This window comes from Sarcophilus harrisii, chromosome 5 (assembly GCF_902635505.1).
Source record: "Sarcophilus harrisii chromosome 5, mSarHar1.11, whole genome shotgun sequence".
Taxonomy (NCBI): domain Eukaryota; kingdom Metazoa; phylum Chordata; class Mammalia; order Dasyuromorphia; family Dasyuridae; genus Sarcophilus; species Sarcophilus harrisii.
Genome location: NC_045430.1, coordinates 106,044,138 through 106,060,109, shown reverse-complemented (window position 1 = coordinate 106,060,109; position 15,972 = coordinate 106,044,138). Strand labels below are relative to the sequence as shown.

General features: G+C 33.3%; 1 protein-coding gene across 6 annotated transcripts in view; it reads right to left on the bottom strand.

Moving 5' to 3' along the window:
- ATF7IP (activating transcription factor 7 interacting protein) overlaps window positions 1-15,972 on the bottom strand; it is a 144,528-nt gene that overhangs the window by 6,786 nt on the left and 121,770 nt on the right. For all 6 annotated transcript variants that reach the window (XM_003771237.4, XM_023504544.2, XM_023504545.2 and 3 more), the window contains exons 12-14: window positions 15,061-15,219; window positions 12,843-13,031; window positions 9,387-9,499 (exon numbers count right to left, since the gene is read on the bottom strand). In XM_003771237.4, coding sequence (XP_003771285.1) covers window positions 9,387-9,499; window positions 12,843-13,031; window positions 15,061-15,219 — 461 coding nt within the window. The remainder of the gene's footprint in view (window positions 1-9,386; window positions 9,500-12,842; window positions 13,032-15,060; window positions 15,220-15,972) is intronic.

Below are 15,972 nucleotides of genomic sequence, written 5' to 3'. Positions count from 1 at the left end.
AGTTGTTGATAAGTCATATACAATTCTAATTGTAGCTCTAGCGTATTTGAATTTTTTTCCCCTTGTTTCTTGCCGAATTTTCTCTTTGATCTGGGGGTTTCAAAATGTGTCAATAATATCTCTTTGAAGTAGCGATTGGTGGATTTTTTCTATTTCTACTTTCCCCTCATATTCTATCACTCCAGGACAATTTTCTTGGATCATTTCCTACATTATTGTGTCATGGTTCTCTTTTTGGTTAGAATGTTCTAAGCAATCTGATTATTCTTATATCTTCTCTTCTTGATCTATTCTCTAAATCAGTCATTTTTCTTATAAGATGTTTCACATTCTATTCTATTTTCCTTACAATGTTTTGTTATTTCTTGAGGCTCTCTCAGCTTCACTGGCTTGCCCTTGGCCCAATTCTAATTTTCAAAGCATTATTTTCATCTTTGAAACAACCCCTTTTTCTAGTTGGTAAATTCTTTTCATCAACTTCTTGGGTTTTTTTTGGATTTTAATGTTTTTCTTTAGTTTTTCCTCAATGTTTCTCAATTGATTTTTGAATTCTTTTTTTTGAGTTCTTTCTATAAATTCTGAGTAGGGAGCTATTTCACATCACTCTGTGGTGGAAATTTTATTTATTTATTTTGCTATAGTGTCCTTCTCTGAAGATGAATCCCAGTCTTCCCTGTTCCCATATGTTTGGAGTTCTTTCTTCTTTTTGGCTAATTTTTTTCTTTCATTTTAATATGAAAACCAAACAATATCTCTTTCAAATCATAAGTATACTGAATCGATCTTTTTCTCCACTTATTACATGTCAACCTTGATAACTTGCAGCCTACTTATTCCTAACATGTAATTTTATATTGTTGCCTGAATTTTAATTTGTTATTGTGTTTCAAAACTCATTTTCTCTCTCAAAATACTGGTAGTCTTCTTTCACAGTAAAGTTTTAATTACTGAATTTTAAGAAGTACCTTTAAATTTCTGAAAATTTGGGGATTCTGGTCTATAATTTTAGGCCAACATTACTGTTGCCACCAAATGTTTCTACTATTTTACAGCTAAACTACTTGTTTGTTTCCACTGTTGTAGAAAACAAGTCATTGGGAGAAACATTGCTAGAAATTCTTAGAAAATACTGAGGCAATGTTTCATTATTTTAAAAATGCATGGATATGATACTATAATACCATGATAATTAACAAGTATGAAGCTGAAAATAAAAAAAAAAAAGGCTTAATTAAAAAAAAAAAAAAGAAGAAGACCACCATTGACGTATTATGCTTAATTTTACTGGCTAGGTGATTCTTGGTTCTGGAATATCATGGTTTGTGAACTCCAATGTTTTAATGTTGTAGCTACTAAATCTTGTGTAATCCCCATTGAGACTCCCTGGTATGCAATTTGTTTCTTTCTGGTAACTTGCAATATTTTTTCCTTGGTCTGATAGTTTTGTTATATGAATATAATGTTCCTTGGACTTTGGAATCATTTTCTTGAAGTAATCAGTGGACTCTTTCAATGGCTATTTTGTCCTCTGGTTCAAGGATAGCAAGGCAGTTTTGAAAATGCTGTTAGGTCCTCCTTTTGATTATGCTTTTCAGGTAGTCCAATGATTCTGACATTGTCTCTAATGGATCAATTTTTTCTTTCTTTTTTTTTTATTTTTTAAAGTATATGTTAAATACAATATATGTATACATATCCATACAGTTATCTTGCTGCACAAGAAAAATCGGACTTGGACGTAAGGAACCTGAGAACGAAATTAAAAATGCAAGCAGACAAAAAACAGAGAGGGTGAAAATGCTATGTTGTGGTTCATATTCATTTCCCATAGTTCTTGTGCTGGGTGTAGCTGGTTCTCTTCATTGTTGAATAAATGAAACTGATTTGGTTGATCTCATTGCTGAGGATGGCCAGGTCCATCAGAATTGATCATCATATAGTATTGTTGTTGAAGTATATAATGATCTCTTGGTTTTGCTCATTTCACTCAGTATCAGTTCATGTAAGTCTCTCCAAGCCTTTCTGAAATCATCCTGCTGGTCATTTCTTACAGAACAATAATATTCCATAACATTCATGTACCATAATTTACCTAACCATTCTCCAATTGATGGGTATCCATTCAATTTCCAATTTCTTGCCACTACAAAAAGGGCTGCCACAAACATTTTTGCACATACAGATCCCTTTCCCTTCTTTAACATTTCTATGGGATATAAGCCCAGTAGTAACAGTGCTGGATCAAAGGGTATATACAATTTGATAACTTTTTGAGCATAGTTCCAAATTACTTTCCAGAATGGTTGGATTCATTCACAACTCCACCAACAATGCCTTAGTATTTTCCTGCATCCCCCTCAACACTCAGCATTATCTATTCCTGTCATCCTAGCCAATCTGACAGGTGTGGAGTGGTATCTCAGAGTTGTCTTAATTTGCATTTTTCTGATTAATAATGATTTGAGCATCTTTTCATGAGGCTAGAAATAGTTGCAATTTCTTCATCTGAGAATTGTCTGTTCATATCCTTTGACCATTTATCAATTGGAGAATGGCTTGATTTCTTATAAATTAGAGTCAGTTCTCTATATATTTTAGAAATGAGGTCTTTATCAGAACCTTTGACTGTAAAAATGTTTTCCCAGTTTATTGCTTCCTTTCTAATTGTGTCTGCATTAGTTTTGTTTGTACAAAAGCCTTTCAGTTTGATATAATCAAAATTTTCTATTTTGTGATCAATAATGATGTCTAATTCTTCTTTGGTCACAAATCTTTTCTTCCTCCACAGGTCTGAGAGGTAAGCTATCCTATGTTCCTCTAATTTATTTATAATCTCATTCTTTATGCCTAAATCATGAACCCATTTTGACCTTATCTTAGGTGTACGGTGTTAAGTGTGGGTCAATGCCTAGTTTCTGATTTCCAATTTTCCCAGCAGTTTTTGTCAAACAGTGAATTCTTATCCCCAAAACTGGGGTCTTTGGGTTTGTCAAACACTAGATTATTAAAGTTATTGACTATTTTGTCCTGTGAACCTAATCGATTCCACTGATCAACTAATCTATTTCTTAATCAATACGAAATGGTTTTGGTGACAGCTGCTTTATAATTTTAGATCTGGTACATGTAGGCCACCTTCATTTGATTTTTTTTTTCATTAGTTCCCTTGAAAGTCTTGACCTTTTGTTCTTCCAGATGAATTTTGTTAGAAAAAAATAATCAACAGAAAAGAAAAAGAAAAATAATAAAAATATCATTAAAATAGTTTTTTGGGAGTCTGATTGGCATAGCACTAAATAGATTAGTTTAGGTAGTATTGTCATCTTTATTATATTCGCTCAACCTATCCAAGAGCACTTAACATTTTTCCATTTGGTTAGATCTGAATTTATTTTTGTGGAAAGTGTTTTATAGTTTTGCTCATGTAGTTTCTGGCTTTGCCTTGGTAGATAGATTCCTAAATATTTTATACTATCAGCAGTTACTTTAAATGGAATTTCTCTTTGTATCTCTAACTATTGGATTTTGTTAGTGATATATAAGAATGCTGATGATTTATGTGGATTTATTTTGTATCCTGCAACTTTGCTTAAAGGTGTGCATTATTTCTAATAGTTTTTTAGTAGCATCTCTGGGGTTCTCTAAGTACCATCTGCAAAGAGTGTTAATTTGGTTTCCTCATTACCTACTCTAATTCCTTTAATCTTCTTCTCAACTCTTATTGCTGAAGCTAGCATTTCTAATACAATATTGAATAGTAATGGTGATAGTGGGCAACTTTGTTTCACTCCTGATCTTATTGGGAATAGTTCCAGTTTATCCCCATTACATATGATGCTTACTGATGGTTTTAAATAGATGTTACTGACTATTTTAAGGAAAAGCCCATTTATTCCTATCCTCTCAAGTGTTTTTAATAGGAATGAATGTTGGATTTTATCAAATGCTTTTTCTGCATCTATTGAGATGATCATATGATTTTTGTTAATTTGATTACTGATATAGTTAATTATGCTAATAATTTGCCTAATATTGAACCAGCCCTGCATTCCTGGTATAAATTCTATTTGTTCATGGTGTATTATCCTGGGGATGATTTTCTGTAGTCTTTTTGCTAATATTTTATTTAAGATTTTTGCATCAATATTCATTAGGAAAATTGGTCTATTGGTTTTCCTTCTCTGTTTTCAACCTACCTGGTTTAGGTACCATGTCTGTGTCATAAAAGGAATTTGGTAGAAGTCCTTCATTCCCTATTTTTTCAAATAGTTCATATAACATTGAAGTTAATTGTTCTTTAAATGTTTGGTAGAATTCATATGTAAATCCATCTGGTCCTCGGGATTTTTTCTTAGGGACTTGATTAATACCTTGTTCTATTTCTTTTTCTGAAATGGGACTATTTAAGCAATTTACTTCCTCCTCTGTTAATCTGGGCAGCCTATATTTTTGAAGGTAGTCATCCATTTCACTTAGGTTTTCAAATTTATTGGCATAAAGTTGGGCAAAGTAACTCCTAATTATTGCTCTAATTTCCTCTTCATTGGTGGAAAGTTCTCCCTTTTCATTTTTAAGACTAACAATTTGATTTTCCTCTTTCTTTTTTTAATCAAAGTTACCAAAGGTTTATCTCTATTTTGTTGTTTTTTTCATAAAACCAACTCTTAGTTTTATTTATTAATTCAATAGTTTTTTTTTTACTTTCAATTTTATTAATTTCTCCTTTTAATTTTAGAATTTCAAGTTTAGTATTTGGAGGTTTTTAATTTGCTCTTTTTCTAGCTTTTTAAGTTGCAAGCCCAATTCATTAAGCTTCTCTTTCTGTACTTTATTCAAGTAAGCCTCTAGTGATATAAAATTTCCCCTTATTACCCACTTTGGCTGCATCCCACAATTTTTTTTTTTTTTAAGATCAGATATTTTTCCAATAAGGCATTTTACATTTTCTTTATTTTTTTCATTCTTTTGGATCTGACTGGTTCTTGATATCTCATAGAACCCAGCTTCTTAAAACTGTGGGTTACGACCCCAATATGGGTTCTTTTAACTGAATATGGGGGTCATGAAATAATGGGCCACATAAAAATTTCTTGGGTGAAAATGGGTCATGAGTTTCAGAAAAGTTTAATAAAGTCCTGTCTCAGTATCACTGGTTTCTACTTGTCCAATTCTAACTTTTAAGCAGTTGTTTACCTAGCTTTTGTATTTCCTTTTTCATTTGTCCAATTCTCCTTTTTAAGCAGTTGTTTTCTTTTTTCCAAGATGCTCTTTTTTCATAATTCTCTTGCAATGTCATTATTTTTCACTCTTGCCAATATAACCAATCTATCTTCTCTTCCTGCCTTTTATACATTTCCTCAATAAAAACTTTTATTCCTGTTCTTCTGTAAAGTTTCTCATTGTTCCTATTGCCGACTCATTGACAGAATGTTGTTAAAAAAGATGGGCTTTTATTTCCATAAGAATTTACAGAAGTGTTGCAATTTGTCAAAGGTAATTTCTGTTCTTTTTCCTGATTAACTCTATGCCCAAACCTTTGTCCGTCTGTAATATCTATTTCATACATACCAATAGACAATCACTGTTTTCCTTCCAAATGCATATCATAATCTGGGCAATAGAAACTTCTTATCACTTAAATCTTTCCTGTATGGATTGCCATGTTCTGATCACCCTTGAATGGTTACAAATTTCTCTTATGGGTCTCTGTAATGTTTAGGAACTTGATACAACCAGCATACCATTATTCAAAATCTCAGTAACTAGAAGATATTATCAGACACAGAGAAATCCCTTACAACTTGGACTTTGTACTGGATCACCTCAATAGTGAACTTCTTCAGATGTATACTCATCTTTTTTCATGCCTTGTATAATCTTTATAATCATAGTTTTTGAATATGGTCATTCTGCTATCATGATTTTTAAATACTAGATTATTTTAAGATGAGGATGAGAAAAGAATCATAGAGGAAGCATTTTGCTGTAATGAATACAATGCTTACTCAACAAATAATAAGCACAATGGGATGATAGATTATCTACAAATTTCAGTTATCTGCAAAATGGTAAAGCTGTAGTCTGAAGAATCTGCTTGGTTCCTAACAGAAGTCTCATCAAAGGTGACATTGTAAAAATTTAGAAAATGTGTGCAAGTAGGTCTATACTGCTTTAGCTAATTAGTAAAGTTTTACTATTCTGTTTAAGGGAAGAGGGAGGGGTATTAAAAGTGTCTGAACTTTACTCCAAATCTTAAAATCTTCCTCCATTTCAGATACTTACAAATCAATTCTTCAATTATAATTCTCTCTTCTCGAATATAGATATCCTTTCCAAACACTTTGTCTAATCTGGCTGCTTTTCCTATCTATATTCTTTTTAGTGTCATTTTTGCCTCTTCTAAAAGAATATTCAGGACTGACTGTGATGTTAGGATCCAAGTGTAATACTCTGTTACCTTTGATGGTGAAAAAAATGTTGTTAATGATGAATTTTTCAGAACTTTTCCAATTTTTCTTTTATCAATTTTCATCCTTGAATGCTTTGGGGATGACTTTATTTAGCTGGATCTCTTGTCCAATTTTTTAAAACAAGTTTTGCCTACCAACGTTACTGTTTATATTACTTTTGACCATGCTCTCTCTTCTTGGAAAAATAAGCCAAATGCTTATTTTTTGCTAAATTATTATTTGCTAAATTATTATGTAAATTATTAAATGCTAAATTATTATGTAAAAATATTGTCATAAGCATTGATGTCATTTCTGATGTCCATTTCCCATTTCTTATTGCTAAGACAACTCATTTAAAAAGGTAGAGATTGAGCTGATTTTATGACAAAGGTATGAAACTTGTATGTAGTCTCAAGCCTTTGACATCTCTCATTCCTTTTTCTTGAAATATGGTTCCATATAGGTAGCATTATAGAATGGATAAATGTCTAGATCAAGGTATAATCCATTTTTGTGACATGAACCAGTTTGGCAAGTCCACTGTGGTGGATCTTTTATAAATTCCTTATCAGAATGTTTTCAAATGCATAAAACAAAAATACACATGAGTCATGACAAAGGAAAAGTTATAATAGAATAAAGATTCCTCCCCCTCATCCCCCCATCTAAGTTCATAGATGATTTGAAATAATCTGTTGCCCTATTCTACATTAAAGCCCTAGGTTCAAGTCCCACCCCTAATACGTAGAACTAGTCACCCTGAATAAATCATTTATTTCTCTAGGCTGCAATTTTTTCATTTGAAAAATGAGAAGTTAGAAGTGGGATTTGAACCTATGACCTCTGAATTTAGAGTATAATTCCACAGATCACAGATTTCATACCATTTTGCTACTTAGAAATGATGAAGGAATTAAAGAGAATCAGATATAATTTCTGTAGATTGTACATATGCAGGATCAGAAATTATTCTACAAAATAAAGATAGAAGAGGGTACACAATTGTACTAATTGGATAATTATAAAATCATGTCATCCAACTTCAGCAGGGTCTTCATTGTAGCAGGGAAATTATTTTCCTAACTGATCCTTCTGTTCTCCAGCTTCCTACACATTCCTGTGCCCTGCTATCTACTGAGCTGCTCACCACGTAATTTTCAGAGGATATTTTGAGGTTATACCATGTGAACTCTCCTATTCTCTTTTTTTCATCCCCAAAACCTTTGAAATCATCCCTCATTTTCTTTTCTTTTGCCCCTATTTTCAGGCAACAAGGTAGCTCTTTCTTGCCAAGCTCCCTCTACAAATATACTTGATCCCATTCTTTTTTCTTTTCTTCAAAAGGTTGGAACCCTCTCTATTGGTTCCTTACCTACAATCTTAAAACACACCCAAGTCTTCTTCAACCCTAAAAAACCCTTAATTAATAATTATAAAATTTCATCAATTCTGCTCTTCTAAAATCTCTCATAACACCTCCTTTCACCTCTGGTACTGCTACTATCCTGGTATCACCCTTCATCCCCTCATGTCAAGGCTGCTGCAATATCTGCTGGTAGGTCTGGCTATCTCAAGTCTTTCCTCACTATAATCTATGCAGCTGTCAAAGTGATCTTCCTAAAAAATCCTGATCAGACCAATGTTACTACTCCCTTCAACCTCACCTCAATAAAATCTAATGGTTTTCTATCAATTCCATAATCAAATATAAAACCCACTGGTTTTTAAAGGCCATAATTTTGTCCCTCCTTACTTTTTCAGTCTTTCAATAACTTATTTTTCTTCATGAAGTCCCACCTAAAATCTCATCTTCCACAAGATATTTTTCCTGATTTCATTTAATGTTAGTGCCTTCTCTTTGTTGATTAGGTATAATTTATTCTGTATATTTCATGTTTATACATAGTTATGCATCAGCTCCACTGAGTTCAATTATGATTTTCATGCAATATCTTTCCTTTCAAATGTTCTACTTTCCTAATCTTCCCAATTTTCTATTAAAGGAACCATCATTCTTCCAGTCCCCAAGGTTATTAACCTAGGTGCCATCTTAATTCCTCAGCTCTCCTCATCTCACATATCCATTTAATTGCCAAAACATCCCTTTGCAGTTGAGCAACATTAGTTCAAATCCTTCATTCATTATTTCTCTTCTCACAAGCTAAGATACAGCTTTGCACACAGGACTCCATTTGTCTTTATACCTTTGCACTGGTCAACTCCCTCCCCATTCCCATGCCAGTGATGCACTCTCCCTTCATTTAAGATACAGCTCAAGCACCCGTTTCTACACAAAGCTTTTCCTGACCTTTCTTTTCTGTTAGGCCAGTTAGTGTTGTTCCTCCCAAACTATATTGTACTTATTCTATTTATAGTTATTCTGTTCATATTTAAAATACTTCTTTTTTTTCATATCAGAATGTAAGCCCATTATGAATAGAGATTATTTCATTATTTGTATTTATGTCTCTGGTACCTAGAATATGGTAGGCATTTAATAACTACCTCATAAACTTTTCTTATTTATTGTATCCAGGTGGCTATTTGATTCTTCTGTTAGCCACCCACTATGTAGTATTAGTAGTAAATTTTCTAAATAGGATCTTAACAGTAAATCCTTGAAATATAAACAAATCATCAAAGCTGAAGGAGTCATGGTATTTCCAAAGCACAGGTGATTGTGAAAGAAAAAAAGTGTTTCTACTGTATCTTAAAGTAACCAATGAAGAACCAATTCATTTCCGTGGCATTTCTAATGTCAATGACATCAAAACAAAACTAACTCTCTCACCCCCTCCTTCCCCATTCCTCTTCATCTCTCCCTTTTTCCTCTCCTCTGCTCCTTCTCCCTTCCTTCTAAGAAGCTAATGCTTTGTACAACTAATCTTATTATTTGTATAGTTAATGATCTAGTAATGCCAAGAAATTACTTACAGGATGCACCTGTGGGGGTCGGTGATGTACTGTTAGTTGAGGTCCTGTTGATCCAAGGGTTAGTCCATTATTTACAACATATGTAGCTGCTTGAGGCACTCGCACTGTGACCCCTACCAAAAGAAATAAAAAGCATAATCACCAATCTATTCTAGAGGTGTTGTGGAACTTTGATTAAAGAATGCAGTAAATGTGAAACCAATGAATCATATTAAATCCTAATTGTTCAAATTTTTTAAAAGAATGAGGCTTAAAATGCTTTTATTCCTTACATTTTCACAGAATATTAAAAGTTAAAAGGAACTTCAGGGGACTTGTATTTAAACCTGTAGTTGGAAAAGAACCTTTATAGCCATCTGACTTGTGGTCATCTAGATTTTATTTAAAGACCTTTCATTAGAGAGAAGGCATGACTTCATAAAGTAGTCCATTTCTGGAAAACTCTACTGTTCAAGTTTTTTTTTCCCTCACATCAAGACTAAACCTGCATTTTTACAGTTTCTAGTCATCTCTAGTTAGTTCTGTCCTCTGGATCCAAGAACACAGGCAATTCCTCTTCCATGTGATAGATTTTTCTTTCTTTTTGTTGTTTTTGTTTTTCATGTGATAGTTTTTCAGACACAGAGATAGAAAATCTGTAGGCTGAAGGAACCGTAAAGACCATCAACTCCAATTCACTCATTTATAGGTTAAAAAACCCAGGAAAGTGAATTCACCAAAATGCAGTCCCCAGATCATCTTACTTGCTCCTTAGGAACTTGTATGCAGGCAAAAAATCAACAATTAGAACTAAACATGGAATAACTGGTTATTGGTTAAGGCTGGAAAAGAAGTATGACAAGGCTCCATATTGTCACCTTGTTTATTTAACTTATATGTGGAGTACTCATGTAAAAAGTCAATATGGATGAAAGCCAGATTTAAGACTGTGAGGAGAAATATCACTCTCAGATATGTACAGGATACCACACTGATGGAAGAAAGTGAAGAAAATTAGCTTCTTGATGAGGGTGAAAGAGAAGAGGAAAGCTGGTTTGAAGTTTAATATTTAAAAAAAAAAAAAAGATATTGGCAACCAGTCCCATCACTTTCTGGGAAATGGAGGGAGAAAAATGGAAGAAGCTGTGTCAGATTTTATATTATTAAGACTCAAAGATCATTGCAGACAAAGACTGCAGCCATGAAATTAAAAGATGGTTACTCCTTAGAAGGAAAACTATGACAAACTTGGACAGTATACTAAAAAGCAGAGACATCAAACCTTGCTGACAAAAGGTCATACTAATCAAAGCTATACTTTTTCCAACAGAGATAAAGTTGGACTATAAGGAAAGCTAAGCACCAGAGAATCAATGCTTTCAAATTGTGAAGCAGAAGAAGATTTTTGAGAGTTCCTTGGACAGCAAGGAGATCAAATGAGTCAATACTTAAAAGAAATTAATTCAGGCTATACATTGAAAAGTCAAATACTGATGCTGAAGCCAGATAATGAGAAAACAGGATTCACTGAAACAGAACCTAATGCTAGGAAAGACTGAAGGCAAAAGGAATAGGGAACTGCAGAAAATGAGATGAATAGTTTCATGAAAACAACAAACATGAACTTGGACAGGGCCTCAAGAGATAGTGGAGAATAGAAGGGCCTAAAATACTACGGTCCATGGGCTCATGAAGAGGCAAACTCAATTGAGCAACTGAATAAGTCCCTAGGTCTGAAATAATACTCCAGGTGAGAGATTCTTAACCTGAGATCTATAAAATTCACCATAATGCAAAGGAGTCCATTACACAAACGTGGTTATGAAAGCCTGCTTCAGGTGCAGAGGAGAACAGGACTATCAAATCTCTAGTTCTAGCTATGATGCTTCTCTTAATGTGGCCAAAAAGTACACAAGCTTTCCTGACTGTCAAATCATAAAGCTGAGTCATACTGAGTATCTGACTGATTATGAGTTCATTACCAGTCTTAAATCTTTTGCCCAGACTGCAAGTTGATTTTTTTGTTGTTGTTTGGACCAGATGTAAAACACTGCATATGGATAAAGGGATTGGTGGCATACTTCTCAAATTTTCAGATGACATAAAGCTGCAAGGAATAGCAAACACACTTAAATAAAGTCAAGATCCAAAACGATATAAGAACAAGTTAAATGAAACTTCATAAGGATAAATGTAAACTCTTGAGCTTAAATTTTAAAAATTAACTTTACAAATATAAGATTGGGAAAAAAGTTTGCACCTGAAATTTTATTAGTGAATACTGTGATATGGCAGCCAAAGTGATATAATTTTGAACTCTGTTAAGAGAGGAAAAGTAGTCAAGACTAAGCAGGTGAATATTGTTCCCTGGTCTGGGGTTACCCTAATTAGCAGTATTTAGTTTTGTGCATTCCACTTGAAGAACATTAGTTACAAATGTATAGTGCACCCAGGGAAAGGAAATTTGTATGGTGAAAAGTCTGAAGTCCAACCCATATATAGATGGGAGAACAGAAGATTTAGGAGACATGAGAGTTGTTTTCAAGTATCAGAAGTACTATCATGTGGAGGAAGAATTAGATTTGTTTACAAGATAACCAGAGCATGGAACTAGGAGTGAAGGGTAGAAGTTGCAGAGGAGTTAGTATTGATATAAGAAAAAACTAACTAAAAAGAGATTTTATTAGGATGGGGATGGATTCTTCCTTTCAATACAAGCTTTTCAAACAAATGCAGTAAGGAATGTTACAGAGGGGATGAATTTCTACATGGTCTTTGAAGACCCTTCTATAATATGAGGTTCTATGATTCTTTGTTTCTATAACAAAGTTTTAATCCTGAAATAATATCTCATCAATGAATTGAACACATGAGCTTTCATTTTCTATCAGAGCAAAACAAAAATACAGGAGAAAGAAGTAAAAAGTGTAAGGAGAATTTTTAAAAGCCTAACCTTGTAAAGGTTAGGCTTCCCAAACCTTTCATCACATGTTTCTTTTTACTTTCTTTCCCCCACTCCCTGAGTTAATTAAGTTTTAAAATGTAACACAGCTACCTAAGTCGTTTTTCTTTATCTCCTTCTGTCTCATTTACTATTTATTCCTTTCCTGAAATTGAAGAACATTCCACATGTTATCAGAGACTGTATGTCTTGTTTTCTGAATGTGGAGAAAAGATATTTACTTTTAGTAAGAATAATATCTGATTCTATTAGTCAGTATATTTTTAGGATAAATAATGGATGCTTAAATTTTAATTCTATGGTTGAATTACCATAACACAATCAGTTAACCCAAAGCTGAGTGAAAGAGAAGTATGCAGATAATGTAAAAACAAATTTTCTGTAGTTTAGTTTCTTCCTGAAATGAAAACAAAATTTTATTGGTCTCTAAAGACAATTTTGGTATTTCATATTTAACGTTATCCTTTTCTAAACATTACTTAATTATCTGTAACCATTTTAATGGTGTTTCTTACCATTTGGAGGATTGACCTGTCGAATAGGTACAGTAGAGTTTTGTAAAACTGCTCCTCTTACTGGAGCTTGGGCTGGTGGTGCAGGAAGAGTGGTATAAACCACTTGATGATTAGTAGGAACTCTTGGAATAGGGAGTCTTGTAGTTGCCTGAGTCACTGGCCGGTGTGTTACATTCACGGTGGTTGGAGCTGATGGGAAATGGAAAAAGACGTTATGCAACAAACAAAAAAAGATTTTACTATAATAAAAGCCAACATTCTTGGTGAAAAAACTAACCTGATAGCATTAAAATGAGATCATAGATAAAAATCTGAAAAAATGTCAAATACTTAAACCTAGTACATCATACAAGAATTTCTGAGCTAACCAAAATTCACAAAAATATTTGTCATATTTTATGCTATTGAGTCATATATAAGGTCACAGAGAAATTCCAAGTGCAAGAGCTTCCCTCTTTTCCATTTTGGAAGAAAGAAAAATATAGGATAATGTATTAACAGAAAGGAAATAGACTTCTATATTTGGAAGAAAAAAAAAATAGAGAACAGCATCCTCCATTGAACAATTGCATGAATAACTTTTTATTAGTAGGAAAAGTTTCTTTTCCACTATGTTAAGATTTAGGCTATGAGCTCTTCATTAAGGACTCAATAGCTAAAAGTCTTGCTCCCCACCTCCCCCAACTAACTTTAAAAAAAGATATGCTTAACTTCCCTTCTCTTTGCTACCCAAGTTTACCTTTTGTTTTAAACAATTGATTTTTCCTTGTACCAAAGCCCAAGATACCTAACAACTACAACCTTTTCTTCCTTTCTTTACCCTCTCTGCTTCTTCATTTCACTTTTTCAATGACAGCACCACTGATCTCACTAATAAACATCCCTCTTTCTTCCACTTTTTTACTGTGTTGTTTCTGCATTATCAGTCACTCCAATAGAAAAGAAGGATTAAGGAAACAAAAAAAAAAATCCTTAAGTTCAATAAAAACTGACATAATGAAAAGAAAAGCAACTAAGATCCATTAGCAAGAAACCTCAGAATTTAAGTTATTTCCATAGAAACTGTTACATAAAGATAAACAATCATTCATTTGACCATTTATTAAATCACTTACTTATGGCAGCCACCTACTGTAAAAGCACTGCGATAGGCAAAAGAAGAGATACAAACATAACAAGCATAAAGTCCTTGCCTTAAACCATGGTTGAGTAACTATTGTACCATTTAAACATATTCCAGCAATTAAGTGCAAAACAAAAACACAGCTACAAGTGAATCTAAGAGATCATTTTCTTGTCTGACAAAAGTAAATACCTTCATTAAATATAGTTTCTTTCACAAAAACTTGACAAATTTAGGATTATCAGGAATAGCTAATAGAAATGAATGATTTTTCAATAAATAATTTAATAAATGTTATATGAAATATATTAATCACCTTTGAATTTTCACAATTTATGTCACGGTCTAGTGATCTATGAAAGTACTAGAAGGAACAGTGGCAGAAATCATTTCATTCTTAATCAAATATACAAGAACAGAAACTGTTTTAAAAGTCACATTCTATGTGTTTGGTCCTAACAACAACAAATGAAAGTACATCTCCAGAAAATGAAACTCTCTCCCTTACTTGTAGATCTGAGATACTACGGGTATCAAACATTCAATACATAGTCAGATTTATTGATATATGACTTAATTTTACTGAACTGCTTTTTTATCTCTCTTTGGTCTTTGCTTTTATTTCTGGTTTTAAGGGAAAAGTATGGAAGATACAAAAGATGCTAAAGCTGATAAACATTCAAGTTGAAAAACTTATGTCAGCACATATTCTGTTGTAGCAGGTTCACAAAGGAAATGCTCCCTTCTTGGCTAGTTTTCATTCAGTTCTGGGTGGATAGGTTAAGATCTCAAAATCCTGAGTTATCTGATTAAAGGTTTCTTGAGACGGAGTGGATTTGGCACTAATGAACATCTCCTCTACGGAAAGGAAAGTAAAGCACCAAAATCAGTTTAACATGTGGATAGTAGATCTCATAAACTTTTACTTCTGAAAAGAGAAATATTAATCAATTGTAATACTGAACTATCTCTTTTTTATTCCCCCATATATGACATCCCTCCACGATGACTTCAAATTCCCTAAAAACAAAAAGCAAACCCCAAGATTTTATTTCATCCAATTAAAATTAAGTAAAGCTATAAAGCAAATACTACCTGTAGGTAGTAGGTGTATGGTCGTTTGGGATGGTCCACTTGTTGGCACCCCAGCCTGCTGCAAAGGAGCAGGCTGCAAGGGTTGCAATGGACGAGGAAGAGGCTGAGTAGGCTGACTCATCGCTGATGACACAGATGTATGATTTAGTTTTTTTGGATCTGTTAAAGAAAGATTATTCATCGTCAGAAAACCAGAAGGCAGGGATAAGATAAATAATTTCTCTTTTCTAGGTAATGAGAATATAATATGTAAGCACCCTCTGAGATGTCAACAATTGCTTTCAAATCACAAGTAGAAAAGTACCACTTCCACTTTAATTGAAAACTGAGCTATGATGTGATTATAACAAATATAATCTACAGTTGCATTTAGGTTTAAGAGTGAATTCTATCTCTTCAGATTAAAGCCAAGAATCTTGTTGACTGCAACAAATTCATTTTGAATTAAATGTCTGCAAAATCTTCTTTAACCAAATGAAATGAACATTTCCAGGAGTTTCTAATAGCTTCCCAAGGGCCTTGAGCTTCATAATCAGATGCCAAATCTTGCCAATTCTATCAAGACATTTCTTGCTTCTACTATTCCATTTGACCCTTATAACCTTTTACCTAGACTAGTATGAAAGCTTTCTGCCCCTCCAGTCTTTCCATTCTCCAACATATGCAGGTTTGATAACTTCTGTCTCCTTTATCAAGATTGTCAGCGCCTTCATATTTTCTCTGCACAAACTCCTCAGCCTATACTTTGAATGCTCTTTACAATTTGACTACAGCTTATATTTCCAAATACTTTATTTTACTCCCTGTTCATGCAATCAAATGTTTTGTTAGCCTGTCCTAGTAAGTAGACATTTCCCAAATCTCTTTGTCTTTGCATGTTATATGCCTCATACCTAAAATGCAATGCTTCCT